Here is a 22,644-nt window from a genome sequence, read left to right as displayed (position 1 = left end):
TAGTTTGGGCTCGGCGCAGTGTTACCTTGCAGCGGCCCCCATTGGGTTTTGGTACGGCGCGCTGGATCATGTCGGTATCGATGAAGCCTTCCTCGCCGTCCCAGTTCTCTGGCGCCTCGCCCAGGCTGTACAGGATTTTCAGCCGATGGTCAGTGTCTGGTGAAGAGAGAAAGGTTACGCAAGAGGGTTACACATCCCACTTAGAGGCTCAAAGGGTATATAAGTTTGTCTCAGCACAGCACACGAAAGTATTAAGATGTGCTAGACAGCAAAAGTTAACTATTTTTACATAAAAGTTGAGCATTGCCGCTACGGCACTAACACAACATCGCACTTCTCATGTAATGGCAAGATGTAAAAGAAACCCAACCCAAAACGTTATAGTGTTACTGCCAAGTATAATGAATATAATCTGACGCTGTCTAGACTGTTCAGCCTTATCACTTTAAGCAATTGATCTACGGGTAAACTCGCTGAAAACTGCAAGTGCAAACAATCGCCTATATTCCTCCATGACACCTTTCGTTTCCGTCGACAGTATTTCCCACCAACGTACTCAGTGCAGTCAGAACTACTTATGTCCTGACTTCCATCGCCACAGCAATGCCGGCTGATCAGTGAGCAGTTCACGAGGTTGGTCATACTGCAATGCATGACGTCCATTCCTGTGCGCTGGCAGCTTGCCAACCGTTGTGACGAGTTGCCTGTTTGTACTGCGATAGAAACGGGCAACGGACAGATACCGGACATCCTCCGACATCATCGTCACTGACCCAGTGGTTACTTGCGGCACATTGACGAAGAAAAGGTAAAAAGGAAATGAGCCCGATACTTGGACGCTGATGCACAAATGCTGTTAACGCAATGATCATTACTGGGCCAGGGCGGAACATTGCCGGTTACCTTTTCTGCTGCCTTTATCTGACCCTGGGACGGCGGTGAGCGACTGACCCTGGTATTTGTCCAGCTCGTCCTTGAGCAGGACATCGTCGATGGTCTCGGAGTGGTAGAGCAGGTGCACCTGAGTGCGGTCCTGCGGGTCCGCCATGATGGAGCGCACCAGCTGCAGACAGGGCGTGATCCCCGGCGCCCGAGGCCATCAGGGTCAGGTGATCCGTGGTGTTGGCGTGGTACTCGAAGCCGCCGCACGGACCCATCACCTCGATCGAATCTCCTGCGTGCAGATAAAAGGGTTTTCAGTCCTCGCCATAGGGCAGTGTGACATGCAAACATATGGGACTGTTATACAGGAATGTTGCCGACAGAGTAGAATGCGGAAGCTACCATCGAATGTAGCAATGTGGGGCCCCAACGTGTCGGTACTGACGCAAAGCCAATGAAGACTAGGTGCTTTATCACTCTGTAGTCTGTTGCTCTTACAACACCACCTACCATCAAAAGAGCCTGGAAAAACTGACGCATTTCGTGCTCACTATTACCTCTATTATCATTAGTCCTCGCCACAGCAGGCATTGCCGTCGAGGCTGTGCACGGTCTTCACTCACCCGGCTCGAGCTGCTGGAAATGGTGCGACAAGATGCCAGCCGTCTCGAATTTGATGACCAGCTGCAGCCGGTCGGGCTCGTCTGGTCGAGACACGGGTGAGAAGTAGCGCTCCTGCACCGGGTGGCCGGCGGGTTGGATCCGCACCTGGACACGCATTGAGTGATGGTGGTGAGATAGGTAGTGAGATGAAGATAGTGGTGAGATGGAAAGTGTCCGCGTATGTCCACAGATGCTGAAGCCGGGTGGGCGGAAATCCTAACCGCGCCCGCGCACTCTCGCACAACGCGCGTCATAGTTTTTTCATCTTCCGAGGCTTTCTTCTCTATACGACATCTACAAACTTGCCTCGTGCAACTCAGTCCGCGAGACAAGTTTAATCAGATGATCTTAAAACAACACTATACGTTTCTCCATGGTAGAGCCCATTCAACGTTGACCCCGAAAGACGTGCCTTGACATATTGCCCCGGCAGGCAGCCGCTGTGCTTGTCCTTGCTGGGGTACGCGAAGTCAAACTGCTCCATGTTGTTGCCGATGGGTGAACGCTTCTGGAGCGTCATCTTGGTGTAGCTGTCCGGGTTCAGGCCGGGCGTGCACTCGCGGCCATTCAGAGTCAGCGTCTGGAAATGCAGCAGGGCTACATCAAAAGCCCGGGAAGAATTTACCGGCAAGCACTGGCTAAATGACGTAATGTTATATAACCGGTATACGGAATAAAGGTTAATAAAGGTTAATAAAGGTCAAAATAAAGGTTAATTAGCATAACAGCGTCGTTTCATCGGTACCTCCCGCTATACTGAAGGTCGTGAACTCAACACAAGAGCTGTCAACTCATAACGCCGACAAAAAAAGGAGCTGGACGCCTCTCTTTCTTATGTGAAGTACAACTTTACCATTAGTTGCTTCACGGAAGAAATCGTCCATGTTGCAACTTCGCACTACAAACTGGGACGTGTTGAAGAGCGAATCAGCGCAGCCCCTTTCGCAAGTGTACATCATCCAATCTCGTGCATGTCGAATCGACATGTAAACGGATCTAGAAGCAGGCAAGTAAATCAAAAGCTTGACGCTTGAAGATGAGCACGGTCCGAAATATTGGTACCGTCAGTGTAACTGTTAGATACCATGAAAACATCGCTTGCCACGGCCTCCTTTCTCTCTTATATCGAGTCGCCTTGCCATGTACCAATCGTGAATGCATATAAATGTACAATAGCATTGTGTTAGCCAAGCGCTCCTGGCTTAGAAATCAAAAGTAAGCGAATCAATTTTTGAGGGCAAAGATCGGGGGGGGGATTGAGGGAGTATTTTTGGGGACATCAAATCTGTGCCACAATGGTGACCCAGACTGACTTACGAAAGTTGAATCTCAGCATCTGTACTGGAATCATGTAGCTAAAACTCGAGCAGGCGAAAGCAACCCAAACGGAACTACCTCCCCCTTTTCTCCTCTTCTCTTTTAAATTTGCATCATTCTGAAAACATCAATATACCGATGTTTCGGCCTTACCGTTCGCGAGGGTCACCTACAGACCTTGTTGACGTAATGGGGCGGCCCACTGCTGAAAGGGTTCTCGAAATCCTCATCGTCGATGCTGGCAACCTTGTCAGCCGAGGCGCGGCCGTTTTGCACGTCCTCCATCAGCTCCTTGGCGAGCGCCTCCTTCTGCTCCAAGCTCATCTTCTTCAGCTCGTGGTGCACCGCGCGGTGGTTGATTTTCTGCTCCCTGTTGTAGCAGAGCCAAATGTTCAGCGTCGGTCAGATAGCAATCGTTGGGGGTCGCCAGTGGATCAGCTGGAGGTAAGGAGATAAGGAGATGGATCTAGCAACAGCATTATGTCGTGGTTTGCAGCATCCGTAGTAAGATTAAACCTCGCAGGATTATTGCAGAATCAGAAGCAAACTTCCGACTGAAAGAAGCAAATGAAGCAGCGAAACGCAAGTTAATAGCGTGACACACACATACTACTTATCACTCAGGCAATATTGGCATTCATTTTTCTGCTGTCGTCCACAAATCACAAGCAGCATTATGTCACGTGTTTGCCATTCTTGGGAAAGTGCGGGGGAAAAGTATGGTGTCAGACTCCAGTGCCGGCAAAAAACCATGGAGTCAGACAATTTCCACGTGGGCTAGGATCATACAGGTAGGATGAACAAGAGATTATCTGTGATCAGTGCCAGGAAATGGCTGAAGACCATAACAGAAATGTATGAAAAGCGCGTCTAACGAAGCCGTCAAATCAGCACACTTTCATGAAACAAAATCAGACGAATGAAAGCAGCATAGAAACTAATCCGCTCTAGCGCGCCATTCACCAGAAGTCCACGGTTTCCATGCCCATCAGAGCGATCTTGCCGACGAACTGTTGCAGCACCTCGTTGCTAGGCGCCATCAGCCATCCAGCCTTGCCATCCCGCAGCAGACGCTCCAGCCCTGACCGCCGATAAACAAGCGCCTGGGTTATTTCTTCACATTTCGGTTCAGCTAGGTTCATTTCATTTCGCTTAATTTTTACAAATTTATCAGTAATGATCGCTTAAAAATCAAATAACTTTCATATAATTCAATGTAAGGTATAATTTCTATATTTTACTTTATTGAAGGCGCATCCACGTTAAGGTAGCCTTCCGCCTATTCGCGAAAGAAAAAGAGACATAGCACCGATAGATGCACATACACGCACAGGCAAAAATAGCTTCAGTCAATGAGTCAGTGCTTTAGAACAGCCAAGAACGCTTGGCGCGAGGGGGCGCGGCCGTCCTTCGCGGGCAGCCGGTTCCATGCGGCGGCGGTGCGGTAAGGAAACTGACACTGGGTGATGACCAGTCGGACGCGTGGCAGATGTAGTTAGCCGATGCCGCCCGACACAGCCCGAGTTTTGGAAGAGTCAGCGCATATCAATGATTAATCACGCGTTGCGCCGGAGGTGGGACGGGGGGGGGGGGGAGGATTCGCGAACGTGCGGTCCCCCGTACACATGCAGGAAGCCTCAGTGGCGCACAGTGATTCGCGATGCCATCCCAGCCGAGTGTTTCCAGAGCGGTCGAAATAGGATCGCAGGGGGCAGACACACCTCCCTGGCCTGGCTGCGAAGACACCCGCCACTAGCCTGGCTGCGAAGCGCATCCATCGCCCTTTCCACCCTGTCTGGCTCAGGGGGGCGGGGGGGGGGTCGCAGTCTAGTCGGAACTAGGCCTGACAACGTCACGGTAATGTAACCATGACACAATATGGACTTTTTAATGCTCGCTTCAGCGTGCTTCCCAGGCGTTCTTTCAAAGTGAGTCTCAGAGGTTTGTTGGTACGTCTCCTAGCCATACCCAGGGTAAAAGCAGCTGTGACTCGTCACATGTTCCAACACTAGACAGTAACACTGCACCATGCTTTGCATTCAATGAGGGCGTTTTTACTGGCATTGAATGAGATTATCACCCGATACGTTTTATGTTTTGGTATATATATATATATATATATATATATATATATATATATATAAAACTTGGCCAGGCTGCTGTAAAACTTGGCACCCCAAAACGCAAGCGCGACGTATGATGTTGGGCTCGCGTTTGGTGAGAAACTTGGTGTGGAATAAGTGCTGACTCTAATGTTAGTCCCTTATGATCCCTACAGATCTCAAACAAGGAAGGTTTCCATCCGATCGTCGTCGAACCCCTATACCTTGAGTACAGGGGGCTGCACAACACCAGACCGACGGGGAGGGGGGGAGGCGCACCCACATCCCAGGGGATGATGCGCTGGTACCCCGCGTCGGATAACTGCATTTCCGAATCAGAATGTTCTGTTTCAGGATAACAAGGCCCCTTGTTGGATTTTCTTGTTTCATTTCTGAACCGGGAGCGTTCTGTACTCAACCAGGAGGTCTCTGTATGCATCGGAAAGCCTTTTTTGGCTCAGAAAGCTTTGCTTTCGGATTGGGAGGCCCTCGGGTCAAGGAGGTACCTGTATTAATCAGAGGGCGCTCAATCTGGATCTTAACTTGTTGATATTTCTTCGCCAGAATACTGATGTATGTAACAATTTGATAAGGAAGCACGCAACTTCGGATCCCTTCTCTTTGAATAGAGCATGATGCCGAGCCCCCCCCCCCCCCTCCTCCCCGATAAGTAGGCTCATTTTGTCCAGGAGTCCCTTTGGAAATCCATGCCCCTCCAACTCAAAGTACGTGGCGCTGGCCCTGCTGTCGTGACGCTGGCGTTTCAGGGTATTCTGGATTCCGCATTCTCCTGTGGGCGACTTGCTCGCCATGCGTCCTAAGTGGTCTTGCTTGTTCGAGGTTGCTATAAGAAGCTTCGTAGCCGCTCACCTAGGTCCACTTTGTACCCGGAGCCTCCAGCCGCGTGTAGCATCTTCTCTGATACGTAGTTTACGTTTTTTGAGGAGGCGTACTTCAGCTGCCATAGCCAGATGACAAACTGCGCTCTGAAAAGTCAGCAGCATGAATTGAGTACAAATCTACCTCCTTCCTAGAACCACATTTCATGGAATGTTTGACTTTGACGACTTTGGAGCCGGAAACGTCGTTAAAAATTATTACATCAGGGTAGCGCTTGTTCAGTGGCTAACTTCTCCCGAAATAGCGTAACGTAACCATGTCAGGCTGCCTCGTCAGTCACCGAATGTTTTTTTTTTCTCTGTGGAATCAGAGGAGGGGAAAATTGATGCTACCGATGTGTTTCTCGTGTTTTATAGATAGGACATATGCTAGAAGAGACATAGTTGTGAAACTCAGCAAAAATTTTCGGTAACATTCCACATGGCCCTCCAATTTTGGTGTAAATCGCCGTACACCTATGCTCTGAGCCACACCACACCTCACACCTTCCTCGGTTTGTGAATAAACTGGGGCGATCGGCGCTGTTCTCTAGTGCGATGTAGCTAATACTTCAGAGAGTACAGTTATTACAACTCCATTACATCCCGTTCAAAAATGCATCTCGACATGAGCAAAAAAGGCTTTCAGGCCTGGTTTTTTGGCTTTGAGTCAAAGTTGTTATGTTGAACTGTCGAAGTTCAGTATACCAGAAGGTATTGGCCAAACGCGTTCAAGATCAAACATGGGCTGTATTGACGATATTGATGGTAGGTAGAACGGCATTGACCACTTCCCACTCCCCCCCCCCCCCCCTCACTTACGTTTCAAGCTGGGTACATCATCACGAGTGGTCATAAGTCCAGCTTCGGAATGCCAGTACCATCAATATGGCCAACGTTCATCCTATGAACTTGCTTAATTGTACCTCCTCGTATAATGCAGGTCAACGACTCAACATAAGAAATCTGAACACATGATCTCGATGACCGCATTCGTAATTTTTCTGAGTTTGTCGAAGTTGGGGCCGCACTGTATCTCGCGCTGCCTAGCTAACAACTTTGTGCGTTTAATTTTTGTGTCCATCAAACAGTTCTAAAATTTGGCTCATTTGAATCTTACCTGCTTTTAACATTCGATATAGGAACACTTTAAGAATGTATCTGCACACTGAATCAAGGAAAATTTGTCCTGCGCATTCACTAAATTTGGTATGTCATCTCTTTTAACTGGTGATAATCATAAGTGCTGCTTCCAGATTGTCAACACACAAAATGACACCACATCGGCGTCGGATTTGAGACTCCACCACAGCAAGGGTTGGGAACATATTGGAGGGTAATGAAATGATAATGCTTCTTTGCAACAGCATTTGCAAAATGACCTTTGAAAATTTAACTACCACAACAAATATCAACGTGTCGCGAAACCAAAATCAGCAAAACTAGAATTAAACAAGCGCTTGCGCGCTTGCTTCGCTGCGCTGATGTACAACTTGGAAAATTTCATTAGGTATCTTTTGCAGTTGGAATCACGGTTCTAGGTGCCCTGGTTGCCGAGATATCGCATAAAGTGTGAAAAAGACTCGGCCGCAGGCCGCGCGCGGTGCTGGGGGTCTCTGGCGGCCACCGGCAGGAGAGATCGCATTTCGCCGCGCTCTCTGCAACACAGCCAAACCTATTCCATGGGATGAGCGAATGACCGTCGGGTGTGGCTGGTGATTTTTATCCCTTCCATTAACTGTCAGTCTTTTGTATCATGGCAGCTCGCAGTGCCGTTGTATTAAGTAGCATTGCATTGTATCGAAGCGTGAAGAACGGTCGGTAGCGGCCAAATCAATTTTCCTGGCTCGCGCGTGCGTGGCCTACAACCTATACCACGTGATTCTTCGATTCCCCATCTATTCATACAGCACGTGCGACGTGCCTATTCATGCGACACCAGCATCTAACCGATTTCTTATAGATGTATGCCACTCCCCAGTGCCTCCGTGCTCTGGGTGCCGAGATGGGGCACAAAGTGTGGGCACCCGTGGAAGAGAGCAAAAGCCATCTTCCTGGCTCGTGAGTGCCCGACACGTATAACGTGCCACGCCGCACTTGTGACACATGTGGCCATGAGATTTCCCCTTCAATGGCCTGTCGCAGCATGCCAGTCTCGTGCTTCTACGTATATGACACTGTGTCATATGACACGTGCAGCGTGAATCGTACGTGTTTCAGTGATTGCCCGTTAGATCACCTATTGAAGCATGCCAGTCGATGTGCACTTTATTCCCTGGTTTGTGAGATATTATGAAAACGTGCGAGCCCCTCGAAAGACCAAAATTGTGTAAATCCATAGTTAAATACATGGGCGCCCTGAAATGTAGCACGCGTCACCAAACATTGTCATCTCGTTCCTTCCATTCATCATTCAAGCGCGCCAATCCCGGGTGTGTTAGTGCCATAGGTGCCGAAGTTTGGCTCAAAAGGTGCAAATCCGTGGAAGAGAGCAAAATCCATCTATGATCCCATACCGTATCATACGTGTCACCGTACCTTTCGAATATTAAAACTTGGCATCTAGTAAGTTGTTGTGCAATTTGCAACGCAACGGTGCGTTGCAGAAACTCGCGATGCGCCTGAAAGTGTATCCGCGTCTATTGTAAATGTTGGGAAACAAAAACCACGCCTGTGCGCGCACAGCGCCCGCAAGGCACAGCGCGCCGCCGGCCGCCCCGCCTAGGCAGAGATCGCCCCCGTTGGCGACCCGCCCTCCGGTCCATTGCCGGACAGACTGAAAACACGGCCCGAGTGCTCGTTTAATATGAAGCGTGGCTAAATGAACAAAGTCGAAAGCCCGAGGCGCGAAGGGCCATTTTGACCCTTAACGCCTAGGTCGTACGCCGGGAGTCGGGCAGTAACTTGCGGTGGAAATGCCGTGTTATGCCGCTAAATGACGCCGTCGCGGTGGAAATGCCGTCATGCAGCCCCTTAGTCTAGGTCCATGTGCGAGCGGCATTTTTTTATTATAGATGCGGTCAACAAGAGTGCATCAGAGACAGGACGAATCGACCGACACGCTGGTGTAGTTTTCAACGCTAGGTTCAAATTTTTCAGAAACGGCCGATTTCATCTTGTCAACACGTGTGCACGTGTCACGAGTCACGTGGAGGGAAAAATATCAGATTACGATGGCCCATTCCGTGTCCTATCGCACTGCGCAAGTTGCATGTCGCTGCGACCCTTAGTTATCAAGATACGGCTCCAGAAAGCGAAGCGTGTCGGGCCGTCGGCCGGAATCGCTAAATCGGCGTCGCCCGTGTTAAACTTACGGGGTTTTTGCGCTCGTGTTTCGCTCAGCACGCGCTCATTTTTACGAAATGTAGAATTTTGACGCGACTCTGTCACGCGCCGCAACCGAGCCTTGGTCCTGTGCAAATTTCACGGAAAAATTCCCGACCGTTTAGCCTGCAGATGGTCTAACTCAAATGGCGGACACACACACACTGTTCCTTTAGTAATATACAAGAAAGATAATCTGGGGAATTTGAAACAACTCAGTACAAATTTCAGGCACAACAATACCGGTAATATCCATGGAACGCAGGGTTTTCAAATACAGTTACTTTGCGATTTTGCGGTTACAAGTCACCGTTGGGCAATCACAAGAAGCAGCAGGCACGCAAACTTCACGAATTATGCAGTCCGCGTTCCGCTTCACACATATCAGCAATTTGAACGCAAGCGATGTACGGCTATCATCACGAGTCTCAAACAAGCCTGTAACATGAGGAGACCTGGATCTGAGTCCTGCCTTTCCGTATTTTGTTTTGTAGCCCTCACTGTAACGCGGTTGTGTTTACAGCACGCATTGCTCGAAACTCACAACCGTGCACCTATTGTTCATTACGGGCCTGGTCAGCACCGCGGAGGCCGCACGCCGAGCAGGTCGTAACGTAAGCCAAACTTAAGTGTGTAGCCGCAGCGGCCCGGCCTTTTCAGCCCTGACTTCGACGGGGTTGTTTTGTCACTACCACCGATTGCACCACTATGGACACCCCGAAGCTGCAGCCACCTAACCACCGGCCCACCACCGGCTAACTAACCACCGATCCACCAGCTAGCTGACCACCGATCCGCCGGCTAACTAACTACTGGCTCACCACCAGCTAACAAGCCACCGGCCCACCGCCGGCTGACTTGGCACCGATTCACCGGCTAACTAACCACCGATCCATCGGCTAACTAACTACTGGCCCACCACTGGGTAACTAGCCACCAGCCCACCACCGGCTAACACCGGCCCACCGGCAAATTAACCACCAATCCGCCGGCTAACTAACCACCGATCCACCGGCTAACTACTGGCCCACCACCAGCTAACCAGCCACCGGCCCACCGCCGACTTTACCACCGATCCACCGACTAACTAAACACCGATCCACCAGGTAACCAACTACTCGCCCAGCACTGGCTAGCTACCCACTGGCCCACCACCGGCTAACTAACACTGGCCCATCACCGGCTAACTACACCGGCCCACCACCGGCTAAATAACACTGGTCTGCCACCGGCTAACTAACCACCAATCCGCCGGCTAACTAACCACCACCCCCCACACCGGCCAACTGACCAACCGGCCCACCACCAACTAACTAACCACTATGCACCACCGGCTAACTGACCACGGATCCACCGACTAACTAACCACCGATCCACTGACCTCGGCATGTAGTCGAGGTCCGTGTGCTTGTCCCAGCTGTTGTTGTCTGTCACTTGGTCGAGACTCGTGGCCAATGACGCGCACATTAGGCGAATGGCGCTGGTTTCGCACACACACTGGCCGAAGTAGTCCTGCAATGTGCCGCACTCGGTCAGCATTGAGCCGCTTTCGATTAGTAATGTGCTGCTCTCGGTCAGCAATGAGCAGTTCTCGACAAGCAGTGTGCCGCTCTCGGTCAGCAATGAGCCGCTCTCGGTCAGCAATGTACCGCTCTTGGTCAGCAGTGTGCTGTTCTCGGTCAACAATGTGATGCTCTCGGTCAGCAATGTACCGTTTTCGGTCAGCAATGCGCCGCCCTCGGCCAGCAATGAGTCGCTCTCAGTCAGCAATGAGCCATTCTCGGTCAGGAATGAATCGCTATTGGTAAGCAGCGTGACGCTGTCGGCCAGCAATGAGCAGCTCTAGTAAGAAATGAGAAGCTCTCGGTCAACAACCGTGGGGTCCATCACTGGCACATAAGGCAACAAGACAGGGTACACCGCGACATGACGCGATTCCTTCCGATTGCTAGTGGTATTCACGGCGAGCGAAATTAGACAGGTGATAAGCCCTGCGTGATGCAGGTGATACTCCCCTTCATGCAAAAAGTCACTGCACGCTCACAAATAATCTTAAGAATCAAACATCAGTTCCGTTACCAATCAACCATCAGAAAAGTACGCCAAATCGGGGGATTTTTACGTTGCGATTTTCCAATTTTCGGTAGCGCTGCTGGCGCGAATTAAGAGCTAGATGTGCGAACATACAATGCGAAGTTTGGAAACGATTAACTTACATTTATGACCACCCCAAAGCAGCTGAGGTCGGTCACGGATGTTTTGCGGTGTAGAATTTTCCGTAGCTTAACATATGACAATTTGTCGTAATATAACATGAAACAACACATTCCGTTCCTCACAAATAAACCTTCGATGTCGACCGTCGACGAGTAGTGCACGCTGACAATCAGACTGACAAAAATCGGCTCAGACGAGTTCCGGATCTTGAAGGGATCGGGTGTTGCAACATTCTATGTCGTGAGGGAAGGGCGCGAAGACAACGTTTGCGGGAATGCGGAGCCCCCCTGTGCTGCTAGCTTAGTAGCCGCAGTCTGCAAAAGACAGACGCTCACAGCGCCACAAAACGCGAGCAAAATCACAGTTCATCCATTTCCAGGCTTGGACTAGGAGCTCTGCGAAATGAGCCCAAAGGGGTGAACTAACCTGAAGGGCTTAATCTCTCAATACCGCGGCATATTCGGTCCGCATTCCGAGGACAACGGGAGGACACAGTTGGTGGCGCGTCAGATCGCGGCAGCAGGCGCAGCTCCAATCCGACAGCGGCCTCGCCGAACCCGAGACACAGCTGGTGGCGCGCCAGATCGCGGCAGCAGGCGCAGCTCCAATCCGACAGCGGCCTCGCCGAACCCGAGACACAGCTGGTGGCGCGCCAGATCGCGGCAGCAGGCGCAGCTCCAATCCGACAGCGTCCTCGCCGAACCCCGGTCAAACTCAGAGACCAGGTGGAAGAGCACAGGCAGCAAATGCTGCGCGACTACATCATCGAAGAGACCGCGTGGAGCGCTTTTAGTGCTGCTAGCCTACTTAATGTTGCAGCAATAACCAATCACTATGATAGCTCATCTTTTGACCGTCGGGTTTTGCATTCCACTTGTCGAGATATGTTTCAGCGACTGCTTATCAATGAAGTCTACGTGTTTGGTTCCGAAAATTATGGAAGGAAGTTTTTAAGCACATAAAATGGCGACAGTTCGCGCTCATTGGTCTCCCGTTTCTTTAATGCGTAGGTAAATTGGTGCGATACGCATTGTATCACCTTCTCCTGACCTTCCCGTCTCTTGCACCAACACTAACCATAAACGAGATTGTCACGCATCTGTGAAAAAGCAAATGGTTGAATGACACCCGAAGAGGCTGAGATAGAAGCTTCTGCGAAAACTTGTTATGAGTATCTCAAACTCGCATTGTGCTTCACCACGACACTGAAATTCGGCGTTTTTTTCTCGTAAATGCCATGCGTTTTTTTAAAAGCAATTTCACTGAACTGTGGAACCTATTTTTCATAAAATGGTGTCATTCCAAACACTGCAATTTGAGGCATTAGCCCCATATTTAAAAAAAAATATTAGGCCCATGCTTAATACAGCCCAAGTGACATGACTAACTACAGCCGCAAGAAAGCAATTCTTAATATTACATCGCTCCCAAGCTTTGCAATGTTTGTTTGCATACGGAACACCACAACGTGCAGGGTCAATCCTGTGAAAATGGGAAAAATCGCTACATAAGAACCACCATATCGTCCTTGTTAAAACCTCCCGTCGATAACGGTCCTTGGCAGGCACAGTGCACTTGCCATTTATGTGCTTTCCACAGGTAGACTCCAGCCCTTAACAGGGGAAAGGGGCCTCCTCGACATCTACTAGCACCCCAACACTGACCTGGATGGTCGGATAGTCGCACACGCGCATGCCTACGTCGCCGTGCGTCTTCCTGGTGACGTGCTTCTTCACCAGGTCGATGCAGGCCATGGAGATGCCGTTCCAGCAGGCCGAAGTCAGGAGCAGGAAGAATGTGACGAGCTCTTGGCTGGAGCGGAAGCCATCGCCTGTGTCGTCCAGAGAGCGTGAGATCTCGCGGACTCAAGGCTTTCGGCCATGTTGCTGATGACAAACGTCTCGTAAAGGCCTGGTGTAGTGCTGCCTTCATGTAAAAAGTTCACGGAATGTCAGACCAGTCGCGTCGCGCCCAATGGACATCGGGACCCGTAGTAGTAAATTGTCAACGTCTTAACATTTTATCAACATATGTATATACAACAGCATGACAACCGAAGTAAATTCCCCATGAAATAGCACGCCCGTGGAAACTTTACTCCTCTAGCCTATGTAAAGTGGGCCATTATGTCATTACAAACATTCGCCAATGAGGACACTATTTGGGCTAACGGGCATGCCAGACTCTACTTTCTTGCATTCCGCACTATTCTACCGGCCAAAATCTATTTGTTGTGGCTACCCCATGTACCTCTGCTAATTACCAAGCACTAATGCGCCTCTTCTTCCACTAAGCACGTGACTTACCTATAGGGCCAATCATTCTATCAACGGTCAGGACGCCTTCACATATCACCGGTCCTGACTGGTTACCGTGCATGCCCAGGGAAAGCCAGTCGTGTGAATTCGCTCGAACTTCGTCCTGCAACAGGAGGTGTAACAATGTTCACGTGATGACGCATCTCCTACACGACTGCGCATGGGGGCAGACAATGGGCTAGAAGGATTGAAGGGACTGCTCCGCATTTTTATAAATGGGCAAACATAAAGTTTGGCGAAACACAGTTCCCTTTTGATCACGTGGAAATGTTAACCTGCTCTAAATCGTGCAATTGTAGAAAACAAAACCGCGTCTACGACACACACGAGTCTACAACACATGACGCGGCTAATTACAAGTGGGATTCCAAATAGTTTGTAGGAAGTGTAAAAACATGCGAAAACATAACAGAATATAAAAAACAAACATAAAAGCGAGATCGCAACGCAGTTTCATTGTGGTCTAAACACTGTAACACTATATTGCTGAATACTGGGGTTCAGTACAGTTTCAAGAAGTGGCTAACTGGCTAGCCCGTCAACAAAGTGAGGCACCGTTATGCGTTGCCATGGTTACTCTCGCCCACCTTAAAGACCAGGAAGTTGGTGAGGTCTGCGAAGTTGCCGGGCTTGGCACCGGGGCTGACTGTCTGGATGGCGTACCAGTCAGCAAACCCAGCCGAGGTGGACCACGAGCCGTACTTGAGCATCTTCACGTGCTCAGCGTCCAACTGACGACACTTGGACGACAGCGGGAACCAAATATGGCCGCCTGAGACACAACAGGTGATAGACAGTGAGGTGAAGATCCGGATAATGACTGTTGGACGACAGCGGGAACTGACTATGGCCGCCTAAGACACGACAGGTGATAGATAGTGAGTGGAATGTCCGGATAATGACTGTTGGACGACAGCAGGAACCAAATATAGCCGCCAAGACACAGTAGGTGATAGATAGTGTGTGTGTGGGGGGGGGGGGGATGTCCGGATAATGACTGTTGGACGACAGCGGGAACCAAATATGACTGCTGGACGATAGCGGGAACCAATTATGGCAGCCTAAGACACAACAGGTGATAGACAGTGAGGGAAGATCCGGATAATGACTGCTGGACAGTAGTGGGGAATGGTCATCAGAGACGCAGACTGAGGTTGGGTACCGCAAGAGACAGCCGCTGGAGGCAGTTGAATGGTTTCGGCAACCGAAATGGCTGCTTGGTATACGGGAATACGACGGGCAGTAGGCAAGGATAAGGGCCAGGGAAAAGCACGTGCAAATGCTCAAAAGAAGCGATAGGAAAGGGTCAGTAAAAATCATCATGCGAAGGCCAGGAAAAATGTCAGGCTTAAGGCAAGCGAGAAGGAATGCGATTACATCAGGAAGAAGCCACCACAAAAAGCCACGCAGACGGCGTAGCAGAAAGGCAAGAATACTCGGGAGATGGGGAAAACGGACACGTCGGGATATGATGAAGGCACAGGGGTAAATCCAGATGTAGGCATCCGGGAATGTAACGATCTGACAGGATAGGAAAAATACATACTAAGGTCGGGGAGATGACTCAGAAGGTCAAGAGGGCGCGGAAAAAGGCAGGCAAATGTATGAATGGTGGGTCAAAAAAGTGATAGGAGATGATGTCGAGAGCATCATGGGAGAAAGCAGGCAGAATACACAGCATAATAATTGAAAAATAGAATCCCACAAAATCAGGAAAAACATCAGAGAAAGAAGGGAGGAAATACCTGGGAGACAGTACCTTAACACTCCATAACGGCGGCGCAACGGCTGCCCTTCTGGGAGAAAATATCTTAACACTCCATAACGGCAGTGCAAGATATGTGCCTTCCCCCGAGTCCAGTGCCTTCGAGCCAAACCCCAGCGCGTACATGCCTGAAGTACACCACTCACCAGTGGCTGGGTCGCTGTAGGATACCGTGCCCACCAGCCTCTCCTTGTCCAGGCGGCGCAGCAGGTCCTGGATTGTGGCGTTGTTGTGGTAGCGGAACAGCAGGGCAGACAGCGCCGCCACGTGCATGGCTGCAGACGAACAATCCACGTCAGCCTTTCGCCTCGTGGGAACGCTTGGAATGCCGCACTTCTCAACAAGTCACGCCGTTGTTTAACTCATGTCGGCACCGCAACGGCCGGGAATGGCCGTGGGTGAGGCCAACAATAAGGTAAAAGAGCCATTGGGTCTATGCCGTAGCTGTACTGGGACAGCTAAAGCAGGCGTGGTAGGTAACTGACGGCGACACCGGCCGCAGGCCACGGCGATGCTGGCAATGATCACCAGTGTAGACTATCGCAGTGTAGGCGACAGTGCTTACTGAAGACCATGGCGGTGCTACTGACACAAATTACTGTAGACTATGACGGCGCTGGTGGGGTTATCTGCTGTAGACCATGACGTTGTGGACAACAGTGCTCGATCGAAACAGCGGCGGTTGAGACCATGCTGATTCTGAAGGACAGCATTCACTGTAGGTCATGGCGGTGCTACCGACATTACTCACTGTAGATCATGGCGGTGCTACCGACATTACTCACAGTAGACCATCGCGGTGCTACCGACATTACTCACTGTAGATCATGGCGGTGCTACCGACATTACTCACAGTAGACCATCGCGGTGCTACCGACATTACTCACTGTAGACCATGGCGGTGCTGGGGCAGCCGTAGCGGGCCAGAGTCTCGACCACCATGGCGGCGCACACGTGACTCTCTCCGAGTCCGCCCAGCTCTTTCGGGACAATCACACCCAGCAGCCCCATGTCGGCCAGGGCGTTCATCGACTCCCGTGGGAAGGTGTAGGTTTTGTCACAGTGGATCTGCACCAAAGCAGCGCACTGTTACCACGTAGCCAACCGAAACACACCTTTGCTGTTCAGCATTCGTCAAAAGTTATGAGACAGCCGATAGCCACTTCATCAGAGTCGTCATTATATTCATGCATATCATGGGGCATCTCCACACAGCATGGCTTTTCTAAGCCCCTTGCCAGGCAGATATAAAACGGCCGGTTAAAAGGCTGGCGCCCACAAATATCACGCAGAATGCACTCATCAGTTCAAAGTTCTTATGCTAGGTTATCGGCATTCAGTATTTCAAGAGGTACTGTGTAGATGACGTTACAGATGATATATCGGTTATATCGACAGCACTCGACGCTGAAGGCATTACTTACATCAGTCAAACATAGCATAATAAGAGAACAGCACGTGCGTGCTGTTCTCGCTCCATGACAGCAGAACAGTACCGGACCGGCGATATCACGGATCACTCCACCAGCGCAACTACAGTAGACTGTGATTCTGCAATGCGTGGTGATGATGACGATGATGAATGTAGTGTGTAATGTGTGATTTAGCAGAAATATGTGCTGTACTGTATTACATAACTGTGTGTCTTTCAAGAGGAAGGTCTGATCTATTTCAAGGCGAGCACGCACCGCGTGAGGTCGTATCTTCTTGCGGCAGAGCTCGATGAGGTCCGCCTCGAGCTTCTTCTGCCGGTCGGTCAGCGTCCATGAAGGGTCAAACTCGGACCCAACGCCCCAAAACGGGCGTGAGCCCCACATCTTCTGGGATCCATCTGCCATGCTGCTCCCGGCTGTCTGTGACATAGGGGCCTGGTGAGACATCTGCAGGGACATCTGGTGAAACATCTGAGACAAGGAGGCACACTCGGTTCCGATGGCGAAAACATCCAGGTTTCAATGGTCCATATGTCTTGATTAACCACGTATATCAATTATCCGTTTTTTATAAATTTATTCCGAATGGTTTGTAAGGGTGACTTCGGATTCAGAGTACCTGCTAAGCATAGCTTGTTGCGTGTACCCCGAACCCACCACCCAAGCGTGCCGTCCAGTTCAACGGCTAATTTTGCCTCCGCCCTTTCGCCAGACAGGGATGCGAAGGGTTTTACGTGCCGCACAATGCTGCAACACGGCCGCCTCGGGTCTGGGTTGAACCTCGCTGGCCAGTTGCCAGCTGGCCTTTCCTTTTCAGTCGGGTCAAACAATGCGCCCACTCTGGGACTCGTACCCAGTGCCGCTGGATTACGAGTCCAGCATCTTTCCCCAAGACCACGGATGCGGCAAAATATCATGAAAGCATTAGAAATTTATCGTTGGAAAATATCATGAAAGCATTAGAAATTTCCAGCAGTGTCCACGGACACGAGTCATGGCATTGAGCACCACTGGAAACGAGTCATAATCACGACCATAACTGTTCTGTAAAAGACAAGTATATTCAAAATGTCTCTCGATGGCTGTTGTTACCTTCATTTACGCACTCCCTCCCGGCATATTGAACATCAGTTGCTTTCGACATTAAAAGACATACCAAAAAAACCCGGGTCCCTAAGGATTTTGCCGTTGATATCTTATCAGAAGTTAGCAACTAATAACTAGAAAACAGAACATTGCAACACCCTGTGTGATAGTGTGACACTTTTTACAGACCCTAACTGGGTTTCCAAACAGATAGATTGGGTCCTGCACTCAGAATCTAGTTCCCTTTGCGCAAGCGAAGCCCTTATTTGATTGATGCCACCAGACATATTAGTGATTTGGGATTTGTGCATCAATATGGGTGAAGTCGGCTTGTACTCGGATGTGTCCATTTGCTATCGTAATACAGGCCGAAATTGGTCATTTCCTTGACACGACGTATGTTTTATATACGTCACAGGCAGAATGAAAAACCCGGGAGTTTGCAAACTGCCTGATAAGCCAGGTAGTTTGCGAAGTCCATGAAGAGCTTGTGAACTCCTTAGGTGTCTAGGGAATTTGCAAACTTCCTAAGTGAGCTTGCAAAATTACTGGGAAATTTGCTAAACTTTTTCGACTGTTTTCTTGTGGTCCTCGTTGATGCAAATATGTTTTAATGGTATAGCATCTTGCATCTGCATCGGATGCAAAACAGCTACGCCTTTGACTACCGCTACCGAATCTGTTTACCTAAAAACACACAAGAATCCTTCTCCGTGCTTGAAAATATTCATTTTGGTCCACAATGACACACACCAAAGGTCGAGACGTGAGATCGACCCCATGCATTGTGCGCATCCATCGGTCATTCGGAGGTGTACGTGAAAACCAAGCGTGCAGTCCATCTGATCATTACACGCATTTTGAAAAGACCCAGCAGGAATCAATACTCCCCTTGGACCATCACTCTAACATGTAATTATAAATGGAGAAGTTATAAACGCGGAAGGAACAGTAATATTTAATATTATGCCTCTTCTCGTTGCTACGAGCCACAATAGCACGCAGTTTATGAGTTGTGGCACAGGTTTTCAGGTGCATTAACAGCACCTGACCTGCAGTCGTTGAAGACTACAAGGCGTAAGCCTAGAAGAATGCGTTTTTTGTTTTGTTTTGGAGCCATGACAGGGGCAGTATATCCAGATCTCATTCGTCTGAAAGAAGCCTGGCTGACTTTTTCCGTCGCCGCAGGATTGTGGAAGATCACCCGGCACCTCAATACAAAGCCGCATTGTTCTGTCCATTGTGAACGAAAAAAACGTAGGTCATTTTTCCTGGCTGCTGACAAATGGCCAGAATAAAGTTAAATGTGTGTGATTAAGGACGGTTATTTTTCGTCGCATTTGCTATTCACGGATTCATTACATCATGTCCTTGTCAAACATACAGCACGATCGCAATGTTGGACTAAAGCCAGGATGAAAGATCCTCGATGCTGATCCACGCCGTGACCTGAGGTCACTTTTTCGAGCTAAGGCGGCAGGTGACAGGCCGGTGATAAGCAGTGTTCAGTCAGCAGTGTTCCAATGAACTAGTCGGCATCTCGTCCTGGTTTTCAGCTGATCTTAGCGAAACGTCTCCACCTCGTCAGCGGAGAGTTCGCCGCCATGTCACGGAGTTGCTCAAAAGAAACTAGTGAGAGGAACGGGCCTAATGTGTTCATTTTGAGGTGATAGTCAAAGGAATGAAAGATGTACAGATTGAAATGCGATGCGAAAGTAATAGCAGTAAGCGCTTTATTTTGTCTCAATGCGTCTTATCTTTTCACATTTCGTTCCGTCGGCACTCAACCCGAAATCCCCAGTTAACATATTGTGCAGCAGGCGAAAGAACTTTCGTACAGTGCATTTTACCACAGTATGTATATTCACTGGTCTACTCAAAACTGTCTCGCCCCGTACTCCTTGGTCCGTACTCACACGCTCCGTATTCCTTGGTCCGTTCTTGGTCCGTACTCACGTAGGCATCAATGCATGTAAAAACTTTAAGCTGACCATGTACTAACTGCCCCTCCCTTAAATGCCCCAGGGTTTAAAGCCATTCACTATCATGTGGAATATAATTCCTTTTTGAAAATACCCTCGAAATTTGGCAAATTACCTGGGGAGCCTGCAAACCCACAGTGTGTTCGCAAATTCTCGTACCACCCAGGGAGTTTGCAAATTCCTTTGAGATTTTGCACGCTACCTGGTTTATCCGTTAGTTTGCACATTCCCTGGGCAGTTTGCACGCTTACGGGTCTTAAATCCTGCCTGTAACGCATTTACCTCTCATTAAGCTTAATTCGACACGCATCATAATCGTCGTCTTTGTAATAATAATAATAACCGAAAGAAATCATACTAATCATCATCACCACTATCCCCATCATCATAATTATCATCGTAATCACCATTAGCATCATCGACATAATTATCATATTCATAATTACAACGATCATCATCATGAACATCAGCATCAGCATCAGCACCATCGTCGACAGCATCGTCGCCACACCGCAGTGGATATCAAAGATGACGTAAGCCTCCAGCGGCGGGACTTGAACCCTAGCACTCGCGATGCCAAGTCCAAGGCCATAACTAACAGGCCACAGGCCGCTGCCCTCCAAAGTTAACCGAATTTATGCTTTAAAGTTGGGTGAGCTGGTGCAAAAATACGTACATGTCATGAAAACAGGCAGCCGGCCATTATTTCCACTGGTGTACTACTGCCACCTTTTCCACGTCAAATGGACGTCAGTTAGACAGTTGAAGAAACTCGCATAAGAGTAGAGCTCACGACCTGATGTATTCAAATTTTGAGAAATGTTCTTTAAGAAATTTGGTCCGTAATGTGGCGTTCCGCAATTATTTGTCCGATCCGGACTCCCCTGAACGGGTTCGGGCCCTCTGTTTGTTTGCGTTGCGGTAATTTGGCCAAACCAACAGGCAACAAAATATAAAACTGGCGCATGGTGACCGTAGCATGGTCTGCATGGCATCAAAAATAATTTTCGACCCTGTCGAGTACAAAGGCAGGATGTAACAGTATTTAGTGAGCTTGAGTATGGGTGAGCTTGTTATATGTCACGAGTGAGCTTGTCCCATGGGTGGTAGTTTCTAGGTGCAGTCAGTGATCTCTGCTACGAATGTTTTCCCGACTCGAATTTCACCCGTGCAAACGCTCGAAACGAGTTACGAATAATTGTAACGCTTCGTTAATTTGGTAGCTGCCGTCCTGCGTTTCCCTTCCGAGAAGAGAAACTTCGATATTCTTCTGCCGCGGGCCTTCTATCGACAACGTGCCACCTCCAACGCCAACCAGTGCGAACTCTCCCGCGAAAACTCGCCGGACACCCACATGACCTCAGACAGCTCCGCAGACCTCCGCGGAATGTCACACGCTCGCCTATTGGGCAACACTTTCCCGTTTCATCTGGCGACCCTGAAACCAGCTATCCACAAAACCTGAGGCATAAGTGGTGCACAACAAACTACATCGTCTACCGCACATCACAAACGGCTGACTTAGTTCTTCGTCGATAATGCACCTCACCTAATCGCTAAGCTTGGTCCTAACATAATGAATGCATTACAGGATGTTGTCTGTGCTTACGGTCATACACGCTACGGACAGCGGTCGCGGCATTATGGACAGGCTGCTCTTGGTTCATGCATATATTTCATGTTCGCGTTCATGATAAACGCAGATAGCTCTATTGCTCACGCGAGCTTAAATGAATCAGTCGCGAAAAGGATGTCATTCCCATTACGCAGGCACCAAGCACTAGTGCCAAACCAATTAAAAACCTCAATCACAGCTCCTGCTTTGCGTGGCTCCACGAAGACAAACTCACCAGAGGGCACCGCTCACTTCGCCTGCCACTGCTCCGTCTGCTGGGCTCGCCTGACTGGTCGCCGGCCTCGCGCCGGTCCCGGGCTGCCACGCACTGATACCGAGGCGCCTTCCACCGCGGAGACGGTGACCTTGCGCGTCTTGGGACCGCATCGGAGCGTCCAGGCCTTGAGCCCGCTAGAGGGCGGGACAAGGTGAGTTTTTGTCGTCTACTCGCATCGGAGGCGGGCGGAAGGGAATGGCCCCACGCGAGAGAGGAGACTGCTGGTCCCCGCGCCTGTCATCCATCACATTCAAAGGTCCAATGAACCTGCCTGCGCTGAATACGAGGATGCGGAACAGCTATCCTGGAGTTTCGTCTCGACATAGTTGGCGAGCAAAGTTTTAACGATGGGAGGCTGGAAAAGGCTTTGTCTACCGCAACTACGCCTACGCTGTGGCATTAAAATAGGCGGAACAAAACTATTGACTACCTTGCGTAGCTAACGGCGCATAACAAACCAACAACGAACGTGCAACCTGTTTAAGGTTAGAATAGATCGCTGCCCTAAAATGACCCAAGTCAACATTATATTCTTAGGAACATTCTGCCGACTGTCGCTTATTCAAATTCAAAACTCAAAACAGTCTTGTATGAATTTGGTCACCATGACCTCCGCAAAGTCAAACAAGATCGATGACCTTAAATGAGCATAAGACCTTTTGCTTAGAACGGGTACGCAGGTCCTATGGACACTTTGGACACCAACCTAGGGTTTGACCTTGTTTGAATTCATTTAACCCGAAGGTCATGACTTAGGAAGCTCAAACCTTGAACAAATTGAGTTC

General features: G+C 49.6%; 1 protein-coding gene across 1 annotated transcript; it reads right to left on the bottom strand.

The window, feature by feature from the left end:
* Nucleotides 1-63: 63 nt before the first annotated feature.
* On the bottom strand, nt 64-21,924 carry LOC119105996 (putative acyl-CoA dehydrogenase YngJ). The gene is made up of 15 exons (XM_037229591.1): nt 21,818-21,924; nt 17,155-17,319; nt 16,354-16,534; nt 15,613-15,741; nt 14,289-14,473; nt 13,690-13,804; nt 13,048-13,214; nt 10,548-10,678; nt 5,835-5,950; nt 3,826-3,943; nt 3,040-3,232; nt 1,958-2,125; nt 1,506-1,650; nt 952-1,174; nt 64-156 (listed from the first exon to the last, which is right to left on the bottom strand). Exons 2-15 carry the CDS (start codon nt 17,302-17,304, stop codon nt 150-152), a joined length of 2,028 nt encoding a protein of 675 aa, XP_037085486.1. The 5' UTR covers nt 17,305-17,319; nt 21,818-21,924; the 3' UTR covers nt 64-149.
* Between the last annotated feature and the right edge of the window lie 720 nt (nt 21,925-22,644).

The sequence above is a fragment of the Pollicipes pollicipes genome, unplaced genomic scaffold, assembly GCF_011947565.3.
Source record: "Pollicipes pollicipes isolate AB1234 unplaced genomic scaffold, Ppol_2.1 Scaffold_6138;HRSCAF=7277_pilon_pilon_pilon, whole genome shotgun sequence".
NCBI classification, from domain to species: Eukaryota; Metazoa; Arthropoda; class Thecostraca; order Pollicipedomorpha; family Pollicipedidae; genus Pollicipes; species Pollicipes pollicipes.
The sequence above is the reverse complement of the archived record's forward strand: the minus strand, read 5'-3'. Positions and strand labels throughout refer to the sequence as shown.

Excerpts from the sequence above, each read along its gene's own strand:
- LOC119105996 (XM_037229591.1), bottom strand. The coding sequence starts at position 17,304 with ATGGCAGATGGATCCCAGAAGATGTGGGGCTCACGCCCGTTTTGGGGC. Across the intron at positions 5,951-10,547 it reads GACCTCGACTACATGCCGAG|AGCGCAGTTTGTCATCTGGC; the intron begins GTCAGTGGATCG and ends CTGACTTTTCAG. Across the intron at positions 2,126-3,039 it reads CGCCCCATTACGTCAACAAG|ACGCTGACTCTGAATGGCCG; the intron begins GTCTGTAGGTGA and ends CTGCATTTCCAG.